The 18,163-nt window shown below is 41.3% G+C and overlaps 1 protein-coding gene across 4 annotated transcripts in view; it reads left to right on the top strand.

Annotated features, from left to right (window-relative positions):
- The window catches only part of Sfmbt2 (Scm like with four mbt domains 2), a 178,912-nt gene that overhangs the window by 97,806 nt on the left and 62,943 nt on the right, over positions 1-18,163 (top strand). For all 4 annotated transcript variants that reach the window (XM_075970342.1, XM_075970345.1, XM_075970343.1 and 1 more), the window contains exons 8-9: positions 6,863-6,964; positions 11,736-11,883. In XM_075970342.1, the coding sequence (XP_075826457.1) occupies positions 6,863-6,964; positions 11,736-11,883 (250 nt within the window). The remainder of the gene's footprint in view (positions 1-6,862; positions 6,965-11,735; positions 11,884-18,163) is intronic.

Here is an 18,163-nt window from a genome sequence, read left to right as displayed (position 1 = left end):
CTTGAATTCACTTTCCAGGGAGTTCCTGGGAGCCACCTGTTGCAGACTTTCTGGCACTGGGATTACATATACGTATTGCACATATGAATTACACATACATATTGCACATATGTATTACAATGCCTAGATTTTTCCAAGGGTGTCAGGGGATTCAAACTCAGCTCTTCATTATTGCACTGGAAGCCCTTTATCCACTCATCCCTTGAGTTTTTCCTTCTGGTGCTGTAAGAAAGAGGAGAATCTTGCTACTTGTTGTAATTTTTGTGCTCGGTGCTAATCAGTTGGAGATATTCCTAATGCCAGTGGCTTTGCACTTTCTTTTAAAAACAGTTCAGTATCATTTTGGGAGCTAACCATGAAATAGTCCTGACATGATCACCTTTTATGAGTTGTGCGATCCAGGTTGGCATGCATAATACTTCATTTCTTCTTACTATTTTTTAACTTGATTGAATGCACCACTCGGAGATAAAAATTGCTTTTTACAGCTGTGAGTATAAAATGAAAAAGCTTATCGCTGTTAAGTGTATAGATTTTTTCATTACAATTTTTGTTATAAATATTTCACTGGCTAAATTCAAATCAGTATGATGGAGTTGAAACATAATAATACTATTGATTTAGTAAATCCTGGCATTCCAATGTCATTTCTTGATGAAATTAATATCATGTGAGTCATTTTCTAATGCGTACATGAGCATTAAGCCATTCTTCAAACTAAAAAAGGAACACTCTGAAACAAATGGCTTTTTTAGGAAAGTGTGACATATGCTGATGTGAATAAAGTTACCAGAGTTCATTATAGAGCAATTTGAATGTAGTACTAATTAAAACCTTTCTTTGGTTTTACTGAGCCCTGTTCTTAGAAATTAGCCAAGTTATTAAAGCCTCGAAGAGAAACCTATGTGATGTTTAATTTCCCAATAGATGAAAAACTGGCATGTTGGAACAAAAAAAAATAATATTGTGCAGTGCAGTATTTGTTTGTTTGTTTGTTATTACTTTTGTGTATCTATGTGTCTGTGGGAGTGTGCTTGCACTCTGCATGAGTGTCTTTCTCTGCACTCATCATATTCCTTGGTGGTAGGGTCGCTCTCTCCTTTTGAATCTGGTTTTGCATTTTCTTTTTTCCCCTTCCTTCCTTCCTTCCTTCCTTCCTTCCTTCCTTCCTTCCTTCCTTCCTTCCTTCCTTCCTTCCTTCCTTCTTGCTGTCTTTCTTTTTTAAGATAGGGTTTCAACCATCCTGGCTGTTCTGGAACTCACTCTATAGACCAGACTGGTCTTGAACTCAGAGATCTGTCTGCCTCTCCCTCCTAAATACTGGGATTAAAGGTGTGTACCACACTGCCTAGCAGGGTTTGCATTTTTATGCGAAGCCTGAAGCCAGCAAGCCCCAGAGGGCTCCTCTTGTCTCTGTCTCACCTCCCTCCCTTTGAGCTGGGGTCCCAGGTGAATGTGGAATGCCTGATTTGTTATGTGGATGCTGAGATTTCACTCCTGCCCTCATAACTGGGCAGCAAGTGCTCGGAAGCCCAAGCCATCTCTCCAGCCAGCTCAGCTGTACTATTGTGGGAGCACAATAGACTCAATGATTTAAGGACTTCAAAGAAGTCAGGGTGTATAAATTACATAGGTATTTTTTTAAATTTCATATCAACATAAAGATAAAGGAAGAAACAAAGAGCTGATCATTACTAGAGTTATTGCTCTTAAGCCAGAAAATGTCTTATAGCCTTCAGTTCTGGAAGTTAGACTCAAAATGTGGTTGTATTTAGGGGTGATTGCCTTGCCTTTTACATTAAAATCCTCATCAAGAACATTTAAATTGTGTCATGGTAATAGTTTGAACTCAGTTTTTTCCCTGCCACATTCTGCATAAGTTTGTGTCATGTCAGCTGTATTTGTCTAGTGAAGTGGCCATGGAGAGTGTGAATTAGCAACACGCTCCATTTTAAGAGGTTTTTAAAGTAAATTATTATTAATAGCTGTCACTTTTCAACTTGATAATAAATAGCTTTAAAAAATTTGGGGGAGCCTACAGGTTACAGGATTTTTTTCTTGCAAATTGGTGATTTTTAAATGACATTAATTAATTAATTAGTGTGTGTGTGTGTGTGTGTGTGTGTGCACCTGTGCTCCAGTGCACACATGGAAGCCAGAGGACAGCGTGCGGAGGTTTGACTCTGTCTACCACATGAGTCTCCAGCCACCATGTTTGGCAGCAGACCCCTTCACCTGACAAGCCCTCTCCAGTCCACATTTTTGATATTCTTTTTATAACAGAATTTGCAGTCAAGTTGTTTGTGTTGAATTTGGGTTCTGAGTACCTGCACAGGCCACTGAACCCCTCTGTGTTGTAGCCTCCTCTCTATAGGATAGGTGGTACTTCACTGACACTGTGTGTGTGTGTGTGTGTGTGTGTGTGTGTGTGTGTGTATGTGTGTGTGTGTGTGCGTGTGTATATAACAGAGCTCTTACAAGCATTCCTATCCTCTTAGGGATTGTTGCTTCTGCCTACCAGACATTACCTGCACAACCAGGTGAGACTGAGTAGTGCCGAGTCACTGGGTGCAGATGGTGAGATCTGCTTAAGTTTTGAAGGAAGCCAACTTAGTGGGTCCTGGGCAGAAAAAAGACCGTGTGTTACAGCATCCCCTTTACTATACCATGTCTGTCTTCATGCACATATATGTGTTCTACGTGACATCTAGTGTTCGGCTCCGTGTTCCTCTAATGAAGGAATGATGGACCATGAAACTGGATGAATGCCAGGAAGTGATCTGGCTTTTTTTTTGTTTTGGTTCTTTATTTAATTTGAGAGATAATCACTGAGGTCTTTCTGGAATGAACCACATACAATAAACAAGAGAGTCTGACAGCCGCCAGAAAGTGCTGCATATACAACATGGTCTCTTTCATGGCTTTTAAGCTTCTTTAATGGCTAGAATGTTCAGTGCAGGCTCCTAAAGAACATATCTCATTTTTAAAATAAAGTTTCTGGAATTGGAATTGGAAAATAATAGAGGTGGCATATTTGGTTGAACCTGCATGTATTTTATCTTGAGTCTTTAAAATTTTCATTATGTTGGCCTAAGTATTTTAAACTGGCAGGATATCTGCATGGTTATAGAAGCAGAGTTTGGTTTGTTTTTCATTTGCTTTAGAGGTGGTCTTAGGACCTGAGACTTGGTCCGTCTGTAACGTGCTTACCATGCAAGCGTTGAAGACTGGGATCCTCAGTACCTATGTAAAGAACCTCGTGTGGCAGAGTATACCTCTACCTCTGGGCTGGCGTCGGTGGGATAAATGTGGGCACACAGGACAGCTGAATCCCTGAAGCTCATTGACGACTAGTCAGCCATGTGATTGAATTGATTAACCTCAGATTCAGAGGGAGACTCTCAAAAAATAAGGTTGGAGAGTGATTGGGGAAAGGCAGCCAACGTTGACTTTTGGAATATACACAGACATACACACAAAGAGAGAGAGAGAGAGAGAGAGAGAGAGAGAGAGAGAGAGAGAGAGAGAGAGAGAGAGAGAGAGAGAACACATACCCCCTCCAAACCACACACACAAATTATCTTAAGCAAGTGGACTTGAGGGATGCAAGGACAAGTTCAAGTTCAGATCCCTTCCAAAGAAGGACCACTCTGCATGTTCTGCGTGTTTTATTTCTAAGGACAGAGCCATGATTGGTTCTCACCAGACAACTGTACATGATATGGAATCAGATACGCGAGTAATCTACATGCAGAGCCCCCTGAGTCCCAGAGCTTTTCATGTAGTACCAGGAACATTGAGTGTAGCAGGATGGATGTGGACTTAACTAAAGATGTCTTCTCATCGGTGATCAACATCAAATTAAGATTCTGGGACAGAAAGACTTTAGGGTTGTGGGTTAGCTCTGCTTGGAAAGCTGGCTCTACTGGCACAGTGAGACTTTACAAAGCAGAGTTGGTACAGATGCTAGAGCTGAGGGCAGAAGCCCGGGGCAGACCAGAAGTCTAGATTGCTTTTGGGCCTCTTTTACAAAGAAACCGAGAGATGGAAGATTCACAGAGAGTCCTGGAAATTAGAGGCAGTTAAGAAGTAACCATTTGGTATGATTTGTGAGCAAGGTCACATGCAGGTTTAGCCTAGCATCTTTTCACAGTAAACAGAGGGGTCCTGAGAAATCAGTGCCTTGTCCTGGGCGCTTCCTAGTTACCCAGGGCTTGCTTGCCTGTGTTGTCCACAGAGCATAATACTAACTGCTTTAACTTGTTGACGACATGCAGGGAAGTTTGATAATTACTTCAGAATAAATGGATAAAGAGTTTTGTTTCAAAGAGGAAAACACTTTCCCGCATAATCCACGAGTGTGACTCAGATCTCACCCTTAAGTACAGGGAGTGTTGGCGTCCTCAGGAGAGCCTTGATTTTAATCTTTTAATTCAGGTGTCAATTAGTAACTCTTGTGTTTAGCTCTTGTGCCTCAGCACCTGCAGTTTTGCAGCCCTGCTTTAGTTAGTCCTTGTTAATTCACATTAAATCCCTGGACCATAGCTTTGAATTCCTTTTGTTTTTCTAAAGTGCCTTTGAAAGTATGTGTTTTGTTCTCAGCACCACCTGTATTGAAGAATTTCTCCTTGCTCCTTTCTTTAAGGTTATAATTTTATAAAGTGTTGATTGTAAGTTCTTAAGGATTTATAAAATTTGTCGTGTAGACAACAAAGTCACCGTCTGCATTTTAAGAGTGTTTCCTATGCATTACCTTTTTATAAAGTGTTGATTGTTTAGTTCTGAAGGAATTTATATAGATTTTGAATGAGTGAGGTTCTTTGTAATGTCCCCTGACATGTGATTGCCTCTCTTCTGATTACCCCCTCACCAACCTCCCCTGCTCCCAACACACACAGGGCACCATTTCCTTCACCCAGACTCTGAATGTGCTGCCTTTGGATGTAGAGCTTCTTAGATTGCTGTGAAGATAGGAAGTGAAAGGACCTGAGGCTGGAGAGATGCTCAGCAGTTAAGAGTGCGTGCTGATCTTGGAAAGGACCAGAGTTTGGTTCCCAGAAACCATACCAAGCAGCTCACTCCCATCTGTATAACTTCAACTCCAGAACTTCTGATGTCCTTTCTGCCCCCCAAAAGACATTTACACAAATGTGTGTGTGTATACCCATGCGCTCTTTCTCGTTCACTCTCTCTCTTACACACACACACACACACACACACACACACACACACACACACACACACACACAGTGCCAGTGTTCTTGTGATTCTATGAATGTTTTTATTCTGCCCTCTTGACAAACTGATGAAGCCTTAAGAGTTTTATTTTTATTTATTTGTATTAAGTTCCCTTGTTTTTATGAGATGAGGCTCACTGTGTAGCAGAGGCAGGGGCTAGAGCTCAATATTTAGTTCAGACTTGCCTTAAATGTACCATCTACCTGCCTTAGCCCTCAAGTGAAGAAATTATAGGTATAAGCCCTCCATCTCAGAGGCAGGGCATGTGGGGGACACATGTTTGCACATGGGGAGGACAGAGGTCTACAGTGGGCACCTTCCTCTGTAACAGTCCACCTTATTTTCCAGACAGGGTCTCTCACTGAACCTGGAGGTGGCCATTTCAGCTGAACTGGCTGGCCAGCTAGTCCCTGGATCTGTTTGTGTCCGCTCACTCATTTCTAGGGCTGTAGACGTTTGTACTACAGCTGGCTTTTCCATGGGTGCTGGAGATCTGGACTGGAGACCTCATGCCTTTGAATAAAGCACTTTACCAGCTGAGCCATCATCCCAGCCCCTCTGATGGAGAATTTTATAAGGAATTCCTCTTTTCTAGTCTCCTGCTGGACAGAGTGAATAGGTTGGCTTTGTGGGGGGGGGGCGCAGCTGGAGCACAGGCACACCCATTATGACTGTCTAGAGTTGACTATAGAATGGCATTATAGAATTAATTCAGAATCCACTTGAGATTTCCAGATCCAAGGAAGCTGTAGATCACAGGTATTTTTTCTTTTTTGTATTTCATATCCTATTGATGTATTTGGAAATAGCAAGGCTTATTTGAACGTGTTATTACATCAGGGATAGACTACAAATATAATATTTATCCGTGACTATGTACACTGCATGTGAGGTATGAGGTGACCCCCATTTCAGCAAGATAAATTCTGATATCCTAAATCTAGGCAACCTCATCTTTAGCTGTGACTGAAGAAGATATTGAAGTTTGTTTTCTGGAAGAGGCAGGGAATCCCCAGGGCTCACACATCAGGTTCCAGGGAGGGGTCAATACTGGCAAGCACCTATTAAAACGTTAGTGAATGCTCATTTTTATTGGGTAGAAGTCAGGTTTACACTGTCAGCAGGACTGCTACAGGGTCGCACAATCGCTAGAGTAGTCATGGACTCGACCGGTAACCAACTCGGCCCCCAGCCTGGTCGGAAGGCAAATAGATTCTCACTGGTGGATGTCCTGTCATGTAATTTGGTGACAAAAGACCACGCCTTTTTTCCGAAGATAATCCCATTGGGTTCCAGATGACTGATGGCCACCTCTGTTGTGTGGGCCTTCAGCAGAGAGCACCTGGCAAGATCAAAGCAATGTAGTGGCACATGAATTGTTTTGATTCGTGTAAATTTAACCATGGCCATGAAGGCGTGCTGCCTCTCCCTTGGAAAAGTAATTTAGCCTGCAGAAAATAATTAAATTCAGCGTCTTGCAATAATTAGAAATTTGAAATGGGGAGGATTAATTATTTTCATCAGATTTCAGTCACTCAAGAAAATGCTTAAGAATGGAGTCCAGACAGTTGCCAAGTTAATTCACTTTACCATGTCTTTTAATAAGCTCGCCTTTCTCCTGCAGGACCATGCAGACCTCCGAAGCCATTTCTTCACAGTTGGGATGAAACTGGAGACAGTGAATATGAGTGAGCCCTTTCACATCTGTCCTGCATCAGTGACCAAGGTGGGTTTTGTGCTTTGCTCCTTGCGCCGTCCCCCCCCTTCAGTCAATCCCATAGGTCTTCAAAACTGGGCAGATGCAGTGTGCCCTACATGGAGCACTCAGAGTAACTCCCGATAAATAAACCAAAGGGAGATAAATGCATCTCCTTCCCGGTTCTGCATTTAGTTCTTCTTTTGAAAGGGGGCAGAGGAGTCTAACCATATCCCTCCTTCTATCATGTACAGGGTGACTATTCTTCTTGTAGTAGCTGTCCATGGTTGAGTTGCAATTTACAAACACTATAAGGTTAACATACTGGGCTCAGTGGTTAAGAGGGATTTCAGAGCAATCGTGGTAACCTGAATTAAACGCCCAGATTTTATGTTAAAAGTTGACTGTTGCATGCCTGCAATCCAAGCCCCTAGCGGGCAGAAACAGGAGGATTACTGGGGCTTGCTAGCCAGCCAGTCTAGTTAATCAAATCCAACTAACCACCAAAACCACCACCACCACACCACCACACCATCACTACCAAGAACAACAATGAGAACACCCTGAACACAGCTCAGATTCAGTGAGAAGTCTTGTTTCCAGGGAGAAAGGTGGAGCGTGATAGGTCAGGACACCTGCCACCTCCTATGGTCGCATATGCACATGCACACGGGATGTACACACCTGCACACAAGTGCACATATAAGCATTTGCCACACACACACACACACACACACACACACACACACACACACACACACGAAGGACTAACTTGCCCTGCCTTCATGACTGTTTGTATTTGGAGAATACCTGGAAGGAGTGAATGCAGAATCTTATTTTCTCATACCCGGCTTTCCTGCTCTCTTTATTATCATCTGTTTTCATTGGCTAAGGAAAACCACGTGCTTCTGAGATTGGCAGTCAAAATGAAATTCCTTTTTTGTGTAAAGTTGTTTGTATGCTGATCTGGTAGTCTCTTAAGATTATATGATTATTAAGATTTTCTTTTCTTCATAAGAGAAATCCCAGTGGTTCTAACAATGGTCAAATTCAAATTGCGTGCTTCCCACCTTAAATATTAGCTTTTGCTAAGTGGTAGGAGATGCTGAGAAGCTTAGCAATTTTAGCCAATGTATCTTTCAGTTAATGACCTTTATATTCAGAGAAAGAATTTGAGTAAAGATTCAAGGTCATTGGCATTTTAATTTCTATTTCCAAAGGAAAATGAATTTATTCTTGCAGACATTATTATATATACTCAGACATTATTATATTTGAACCCTTCCTTCCTTCCTTCCTTCCTTTCTTCCTTCCTTCCTTCCTTCCTTCCTTTTTTTCTTCCTTCCTTCCTTCCACCTTTTTCATGATTTGGTAGAATATCAGAAAATCAGTGGTGATACTATATTAAACATGTAAACTGACTGCAATCATGACACAGAGCTTTCTTTTTTTCCTAAATATTTCTTATTTAGTGAGCACATTATTTTTGTAAACTAAAATTTATTAAGAGGAAAAGTTGACTTGCTTTGCTAGATAATATCGGACTTGAAACTCAGGCATTCCTGCTGTTCTACCACCTATTAAAACCCTTTGGTTGGAAACAATGTTTGCAGTCTTTACTGTGTTTCGGGTAGTTGTGACCAGTTTCCCACAGACCGAATAGTTGTCCCTTGGTCTTAAAGCCTGTCCAGAATTTCCCATTGTGCCAGAGTTGGGTGACGTAGTCATGGCAGCAGCCCACTTTTCTGGCTACATGGGCTTATCTCAAACATGACAGAACCAACTTCCCATGATCTCTAGAAAGACAGCTTACAGAGCTGGTGTGCTCAGCCCACAGTTGTCTCATTTCTCAAGTTTTTATACCCTAACATTATTGCTATATTCACTGGTAAACACTGATCCATTTCCTCCAGGTAGCCTCGAATATCATCAATTTGGATCAACTTTGAGCAACACAGCTTAGGTTTTCACAATTAATTCCCCTTAAATCATCACACTGAGAGAATGGAGTATTTGCAGTGATTTTGAAACTACAAGTTCATGTTGCTTTCCTTAGCGCTTGTGTCGGAGAGGAACGTCTTACATTGTTCTGCTCATACATACCCCATTCTTTTATTGCCCATTTGTTGTTTTCATGTGTCAGTTGGAATTTTTTTGCTTATCAGAACCCCATAGATAGGTTCAAGGTACATCTTCATGTGTGCTTATCAGAGTATTTTTCATGTAAAAAGTATTTATAACTAAATATATTTTCACTGCAGGGGTTACCAGGAGTGGATATGATAATATTTCATTGTATACATGCTTGAAATTCTTAAAAAATACACTAAATATATTTCTCTCAATACTGAAATGCCTTAGAATATCTTGCTTGAGACTATACTATACTATCTTATCGTTATGTTTTACAACGGAGGTTTCACACACGCATCCCTTTGAGGTTTTTCTTCCTGGCAGCCCTGTTAAAGCTAGGGTAACTGATATTAAAGCAAACAGAGACAGATGCAGAGTGGCGAGTGTTACGTGACCAGGCGTTAACAGTGGGGCAGGGCTGGTTCTAGTGTTTCAAACACTGGGGGACGAGGTGCTAACACTGGTGTATGTGAAATGCTTTGCATTGATTGGAGGGCAGGGCATGGGGATTCAAAGTCAGGACTTCTGTTGCTATCACATGCACTTGTGTTTCTTCTATTCCTGTTTCTGCCCATTCTGAGCTGTGCACTCGTAGGCTCTTCACTTCCTGGATGTGTGAGTTCTGTATCAGAGGGAGCACAAAGAAGCGGTTTTCATCCCTGGGACCATGAGTCCTGATGTGACGGAAGTCCCTGGATTTTTCTCTGAAGTGTTCTCACATCAATGTGCAGTTTGATGGATTCTGAAACTCTTCAGACAGGGCCTGGCAGTGCTTAGAAACCTCGCCGCCTAATGTGTGTGAGGACTGTGTGTATCTGTGGTAGGACTGATCACCGTAATCTACAGACAGTGACTGAGTGGTCAAAGGCATTGCTGGGGACAGTGAGGCATCGACCAAGTCCCTGCTGTTATCAAGTCTACTTTATAGTGGAGGGAATCAAACAACAAAGAAAATTAATGAGTAAATAAATACAGTTTAGTGGAAGCTAAATACTAAGGAGACCGATCTCAAGAAGGGGTTACTGAAACCTGGGGTAGATGGGGAAAGATTATTTTAATTTTTTAACTTTTGTTTTATGGGTATGGGTGTTTGCCTGCATGTATATCTGTGCACCATGCACATGGTTGGTGCTTGTAGAAGCCAGAAGAGGGCACTGGATCCCTTAGAAATGGAGTTACAGACCAGTGTGAGCCACTATGTAGTTGCTGGGAATTGAACAACCAGTGCTCTTAACCACTGAGTAAGCCATTGCTCCAGTCCAGAGAATGTGGTCTTAAATATAATCAGGAGTTATTATCCTAGGCAAGCTGGCCGTGCTCGTCTTTCTTTAATCTGTTTTAAAACAGGATCTCACGCGACCCAGGCTGCTCTTAAGCAGCCTGCGTCTTCAGGTGTTGAGATGACGGCTGTGTCACTGCATCCATCTTGGTTCTTTGTGTCTCAAAGTAGACTTTCAAGGGCAACCTCAGTGAGTACAGTTGGAACTAGTTACTGGAATCATAAGGAAGAGGGGAAGATTTGACTTTCTACTCTTGCTTAATATTAAAATATTCTGTCTAGAATATACTTTATAATGGAGGGAGCTAGGAAACACAGCTTAGCAAAAATGGAAAGATACTGCATCTCCCTTTCTAACTCACTTTTTCTGTGTGTGTGAGTGCACACGCACCTGTGTATGCATGAATATATGTATGTGTGTTCCTGTACGAGATTGTGGGGTGTAAGGCATCTGATTTCGCTGTCTGCTTAGAGCTTTGTTTCCTTTTCTTTTCTTTGGTATTGGAGATTCTATCTAGAACCCAACACATGCTAGGCAGGTGCTCTACCATTGAGCTATATCTTGAGTCCTTTTAAATTTACTTTTTACTTGGAGACAGAGCCTCATTAACTTGCCCAGGCTGGTCTTGAACTCACTCTGTAACCCAGACAGTTGACAAACTTATAAACTTGGCCCCCACTCCCGTAATTGCCCTCCTTAGCTGGACTGACAGACTTACACCACCAGACCTGGCTTGTCCATTTTTACCATTGACATTTTTTCTCACATTTATTGTATATTCACGTACAAAACATTTTCCATGCCTTTGTGAACCATCTGATGAATAAAAGAGGTCACTGTCTTCAAAGAACACTTGATATTTTGGTGGTGACAGGTGGCAAGTGGTGATGGAAAGACTGAGTAAAGACAGGTTCTGCATCTGTGATTTCCGCTCTGGGTATAGTATGTTATAATTTGAAGGCGGTAAGTCATGAGTCTAGACGTCTCTCAGAGCCGAACTCAGAGGAGGTGAAGGGTCTGATGTGGAGAATTTGGTTCATTGTCGAGGTTGAGGTGCCATTTTAGTCCTTTAGTGCCCAGTTTATTCTCCTATGGGCAGGGATTTGTCTGTTTGTCTGTTTGCTTTTCTTCCATGTGAGGCCCTAGTTTTATATTTCTGTCTCTGTTTTTAATTTTCTCTCTTTTGTATATTTTAGCTTCTCTCTTCATGTTTATGACCACACGGCTGATTCTCCCTTTAACCCCTGGATTAATTTAGTAATCCATACACAAATGCTGGTTTGTGCTAAAATCAATTTGACAGGACGTGCTTTGTGTCTGTGAAACAGTGTCAGGATTTAGACGTGTAATACTGAGAAAGTAACTTTGACTTTGTTTTCTTTCCTTAGGTTTTTAACAATCATTTTTTCCAAGTGACTATTGATGACCTAAGACCTGAACCTAACAAACTCTCGATGCTGTGCCATGCAGATTCTTTGGGAATTTTGCCAGTACAGTGGTGCCTTAAAAACGGAGTCAACCTCACTCCTCCCAAAGGTGTGTATCCCGTGGAAATGTGTGGGGTTGGAATGATCGAGGCTAATGTCTCATTGTCTCTGGAGTGATGTCATCATGTTTACATGGAGAATTGACAGTGATGGAAGCAAAGAGGTCTTCATTAGTTTGATTGACATTGGTGTCACCCATAGCTCCACCCCCTGGGAAGTTTATGAGGTTGGGTTTTCAGCCTCAATGGCAGGGCACTTCCTCTGCCAGCTGCTTCTCACTATGGTGTAGTGAGAGATCCAAGCAACAGTGGTGCTCAGACATGAAAGTGTCTGAGATAAAATGCCAGTAGTGTATTTCTTTCAACTTAGTGTTCTTTCTACTAAGAGTATCTGTAGGATCCAAAAATTTAATGTAATAACACATTACATTATTCACTTAATGCTATAATATGGTCTCATAATTCACTTCATGTGCAATGCATTGCAGCAATTCACACAGGTCCAGGTTGCATTAATATAATTTAAATTTGAGATCTAAGCAATGCTTAACGACACCCTTGTAGTTTGTTACGTGGGTTTTTGTTGGCTGCATGTCTAAGGTTTACTCAGAGGCGACAACAATAAATGAAGGTGGCGCCCTGAATGGTGGTGTACTCAGACAGCAGAGGCAGGAAAACCAGGAAGCCAAGCTCTTCTGCAGCTACACAGTGAGTTTAAAGCCAGCCGGGGCTACCAGAAACCCTGACTAAGAAAACAAGTAAACTAAATACTAAGCAGAATGAAAGACAAGACTATGAGAGGCTATGTAAAGGGACTAGCAGGGGAGAAAACTGGAGAAAGAATTAGAAAAATAAGCTTAATGGAACAATTTTCAACAGACTACCTTAAATCAAAAGAGGTTTTACATTAACCTTTTCGGATCTGTGGGGATTATGGGATTACTTCTGACGTCATGCTTGCTAGCTGGCGGTCACAGGCTATGCTGTGCACGTCATTGACTTGTGCTGTGCCTGGTTTATCTGCCGTATCGTTGTCCTTGTTGGGCTCTGATTCTCATTTCCCTTCCACACTCCTCTCTATGGGGAAAGGACTGTGTATTTTCATTTCGGCTCTTGACTCCTCAGGTTTCAGGTGCGTAGTTATGGGGGCTGATAACACAGCTGTGAACTTGCTTGACACCGTTTGAAATCTCTGATTCACTGTGCCCTCAAAAATTCTTTTATGACGATGGTTCATCACTGACAGTTGATATAATGTGCTCTGTGCCTTGGCTGGAGAAACAAGGATTTGAGCGACAGACAGGAGGTGTGGTCTCCACGACTGCCCCTGACGGTGCTAGAAAAGGCTTCAGTCTGTGTGTGCTCTGTGCATTTCTGTTTGGCTTCTGTTTGTTGTGACCTGAACCAAATGAAAAGCTTAAGCTTCAAAACTGTCATGGGGACTTCATGGTCATCTCCTTAAGTAGCACGCAGAACCAAGCCGACAGTCAAACTCTTACAATCTAACTACAAGCTTCTACTCTCAGTGGTTTCTTGGGAATTATTATAATTTTTCCACTATAGAATTCCTGTGTCTGACTGCTTGCCCAGTGTGAAGCCCCTAGATTCATCTTCATCTCTTTCTAACTTCTACACGGAAGCATGTAGAGGGCTTAGATAATGGGGGTGCTGCTTGGTGAGGTTTCACAAATCTCTACTTAGTAATCACATCTGCTTTAGAACTAATAAGGGATAAACATTTACATGCTGAGTTTGACTACTTGATCCGTTCCTTGTGATAGTATATCAAAGTGGGTATACGTGTTAAGAAATTTTTGAATTCATATCCTTTGAAATGTAGGAAAGGAGATTGTTGACATATCTTGAATATTTACAAGAAAAATAAGCATAGGTAGCTATCTGACTGTTCATATTTATGATAGGAAGGAAATTATTGTGCATTAATATAGTTGAACTCATGCCTACAATAATGATTAGTATGCACATATATAAAATGAAGTATTTTCTATCTTTAGGTTATCGGTGTGTGTGTGTGTGTTTATGTACACCTGAGGCCAGAAGAGAGAATCAGATTGTGTGGAGCTGGAGTTACATTTGGTTGCACCCTGCCCAGTGTGGGTACTAGAAGCCAAACTCTGGTTTCTGCAGTGGTATCAAGCTGTCCTAACTTGCTAAGCTCTACCTGTTCAGCTACAAGATTTTTATACCCACTGGTCATCCATCATTATATGTTTTTATTTCCTCTCACCCAAATGCTTGTAACTCTTGGGTAAAATTATCTTAAACATCCTTTTTAACCAATCCTTACAAAGATGAAACATGCCTTTCTGCAGAATTTTAAAACAGAAAAACAGTGTTTCCTCATGGATTTGATAGTTTGTTTTTTTTTTTTAAATAGGATATTGAGTCATGGTCCTTAGTACTTGTTAAAAAGAAAACCCCAATGGCAAGCCTTTCAAGCCCGAAGTGACAAGCATCCTTAGCTAGGTAAAGAGCCAGTGGTGATCTGTAGCTGTCTGCTGGCTATGTGGTAGCTTTATTGAAATAGAAACATTATGTTTTATCTTATAAGAGAAAAAGAAACATAGGAAAATGGACAAGGACTATGAATGGATGAAGTCTAAGAAAAGTATAGTAATTCTTGTGTGTGCATGTGTGCGTGTGTGCATGTGTGTGTACACACACGTGTGCACATGTGTGCATGTGTGCCAATGTGCACATACACAGGTACATCTGGAGGCCAGAAGCCACTCTTAGCTGTTGATCCTCGGGGCAAGTGTATTCCTAGCTTATTTTTTTTTTAAAAAAAGTATGTGTTTTATTTATTTATTTATTTATTGACATTTTTATTGAAATTTTTTCATACAATATATTTCAATCATATTTTTCTCCTCCCTCATCCTCCCCAATTCTTCTTGCATCCAGCTCTATGACCAATTTTTTTGTTTTTAAACAGCAATCAAGTAAGCAAGGAAACAAGCAACAATCAAAACCCAAGAAACACACACACATACACACAAATAATCCACAAAAACACAAAATCGGAAAACAAAGAGAACAGCAGCACTTGGCTTTGATGGCTGTAGAGAAACGAATAGTCTTAGTCTTGGCTGTGAGATTATAGCTGAGTGCAGTGGTGTGGAATTCAGACCCAAAATTTTAAATACTCTGCAGATTATCTAGAGTACACAGGAGAATATATTAGCCATTGTATTTAAACCCTATATCATATTACAATGAGGGATTTTAGCACTCAAGTGGAAAATTTTCATATTTGAAATGAGTCTTAAAAATTATCTCATTTAAACCTCAGTCTTTTTTTACCCTGGGGAACACCAAGCTCCGTTGTGTTAAACGTTTTCTGAAATCCCAAGAGGGTGTCTAAATCCCAGCCTTACAATCTTAAGTGAATGCTTCTCTGCATAACTATGCCACCATTTCTGCTATTCCCATGACTGGCATCTCCACACAATCCGTCATCCTTCAGGGCAGTTTGGGTGGCCTTGGGCAGAGCTGGCAGATTTAGTGGGCCATGGTTTTTGCATGGGTAATTGGTCTATGGTTCAGAGCAGTTGGTGAATTACAGTATGAAGGTGTAATTTCCCAAATGTTGATGGTTATACCACAGTTGTGGCTTTGTTTATTGGGCCCTGGTTTCATCTCACAAGGGTAGATGCTATTTATTTTGGTAATTAAAACGAATGTGACTTTAGAGGTGTTGATCCTGGTGGGAATCGTACTGTGGTTTAGTGGTTTCCTTTTGAGGTGGTTCATTACGTGTCTTATCTTACTCTGAGCGCCTGGAAACCTGTTGCAGGATTTCTCAAACACTATTCCCTAATTTATTAATATATGAAAGGAGAAGTTTCTTAAAGTCTGTTTTAAGCTTGAACATTGGGGTTTATAGCTAGAAAGTGTAAGATGTAATATACATATCCCCAAGAGATTTCAAAGGTTTTTCTGTGTGCTTATATTTCTGTGAAAACTGAAAACTTGCAATGTTGCCTGGTCTCTGAAAGATTTTAGTTAGACGGTGACATAGGAGACAGACATGCCAAGAACACAGGTCTCTTTTTATGTTGTTTTGACTCTGTTCTCTTTTAAAAGAGAGAGGGAAATGTATCTGCTCCAGACTCGAGAGAGGAGACTGCTAAGCTATGATGGACAGGAACTTCTCATTGGCTCTCTGCCTCTGTGCTTCTCTGTCAAGCAAAGGCTAGAGCCTGAGAGATCTGATCCTGTTAGTTTAGTCCAGTAAGGACTGCTAGTGTTATAGGCCCTACCAAATGTGAATAACTAGACACACAAATAAGTAAACTGAAATAAAGGATACATAGGCTATGAACCTTCTGGGCATATAATACCACAGGTTAGTTGTAGAATGTAAAGGGTAGTGAAACCATGCAGCCCTTAGATTTGTGTTGTACAATGTAGGTGACAAAACCGAAGTAAACCGCTTACTTTAGCACTTTGCTAGTCTCTAGGTAAACCATTTAGTAGGCACATAAACTGTCTAATGTAATTTAGGAAGGAGAGGTGTATTTAAATTATTATCGGGGCACAAAATAGTCATTTCCTAATTCGAACTCTCTTTTCTTAAAGAATCGGAGTCACTGGTAGTTGTCCAGTTCATCTCATTAGTTCATTTCAACAATTTCATTTTATCAATCAGTAGTTGTAGAGAATAATATATAGGCAATCAGTCAGGCATGGTGACATACAAGTGTAACCCCAGCACCTGGGAGACAGTTAGGAGGATCAGGAGTTCAAATTCATGCTTAGCTATATAGTGAGTTTGAGATCAGCCTGGGGTTCATGTAAGACCCCTCACTCTCTCTCTATATGCATGTGTATGTAAGTGTATGCATATATATGTACGCACATGCACGAACAAAGTTGACACTCATCCATTCAAATGATGTTAACATTTTGCCATGTGTGATTTAGAGATCAAGCTACTGGTTTTCCACTCGTTAGGTGGAGACACTTGCTGCACAGGCTCAACAATCTGAGTTCCATCCCCAGGACTCTCACCACATGCACACACGTCATGGCGTGAGCCTCTTGTTTCGGGGACACCTGAACTTTATTTATTTATTTTACTTTTGCAAATTGCCATGTGATTAAGTTTTAAAACTTATCCTTCATCTTGCACTGGAGACAGAGCTGCCTACCTGATTAATAGATCTGGGAAAAGAACCTTATTTCTCATCTTCTGATTCACTCTCCACCAAAGAGGTCACTTTTAATTGAAAAGAGTTAAGAGGATGAACCTGGGTTGCTTTTAATACTGAAAATATTTCTGGTTGTTAAAAACTAAGAATCCCTTTGGCTTACTGACTCATTCTTTAAGATTTTTAAAGTGTTCATTTTTTCCCCTTTCAACACTTGATATTTATATGATATTGGAGTCTATTTTTGGAGATATCCGTGTCTCCCAACATAGTTCAAAATAGCGTGTTGGTTTTGCATTTTCGCGGAAAAGTATGTTAATTGGCCCACAGTGCCCTCTTCCTAAATGCTTCCCAGCCTAGTCTTTTTTCTACAAGAAGCAGCACTCTGACTAGTTCTCATGCCAAACCGACCCTGGTTCCCCTCCTCTTGCCTCCCTTCCCCTTGCTTTTCTGCATGATTCCATCAATAGAAAGCAGAGCTCAGATGGGAAGGGATGAGTGGCTGCTGTGTTAAATGACCGTGGACGGAGTCCTGGGAAGTGTAGGTGACTAGTTCAGTACTTCTCAGCGCTCCCATTCGTTGTTTTCAGCTGAGTTTGTGTATGAAGTATGAGCACGGTCCTCTCATACTCTACTGTAGAATTGCTTTGTATGTTTTCTTTTCTGTTACAGCTGTACCATTAGAATTTGGTTCTCACCAGCTTATTCCATGCCAGCCTTACCATTCTGTTTACTGATATTCGAATTCACACCTGGGTTTTTGGCCTCACGGATCCTTTTCCATTTACACTACACTCCTCTTTCCCCAAAGAGCCAGGTCTTTTTCCTCAGTTCTAGGATGACAATATCTTGTGCACCACCACACTTGACTTCCCTTCCCTCCCTCCCCTCCCCCTTCTCCCTTCCTGCCTCCCTCCCTCCATCTCTCTCCCTCCCTCTCTCTCTCTCTCTCTCTCTCTCTCTCTCTCTCTCTCTCTCTCTGTCTCTGTCTCTCTCTCTGTCTCTCTCTCTGTCTCTCTCTCTCTCTCTGTCTCTCTCTCTCTGTCTCTCTCTCTCTCTCTCTCCCTTCCTTTCATTTTTAAAAACGTAGGTTCTAGAGATGGAACTTGGGTCCTCATGTTTATAAAGCAAGCCCTTTACTGGCCAAGTCATCTTT

This window comes from Microtus pennsylvanicus, chromosome 4 (genome assembly GCF_037038515.1).
Source record: "Microtus pennsylvanicus isolate mMicPen1 chromosome 4, mMicPen1.hap1, whole genome shotgun sequence".
NCBI classification, from domain to species: Eukaryota; Metazoa; Chordata; class Mammalia; order Rodentia; family Cricetidae; genus Microtus; species Microtus pennsylvanicus.
The sequence above is the reverse complement of the archived record's forward strand: the minus strand, read 5'-3'. Positions and strand labels throughout refer to the sequence as shown.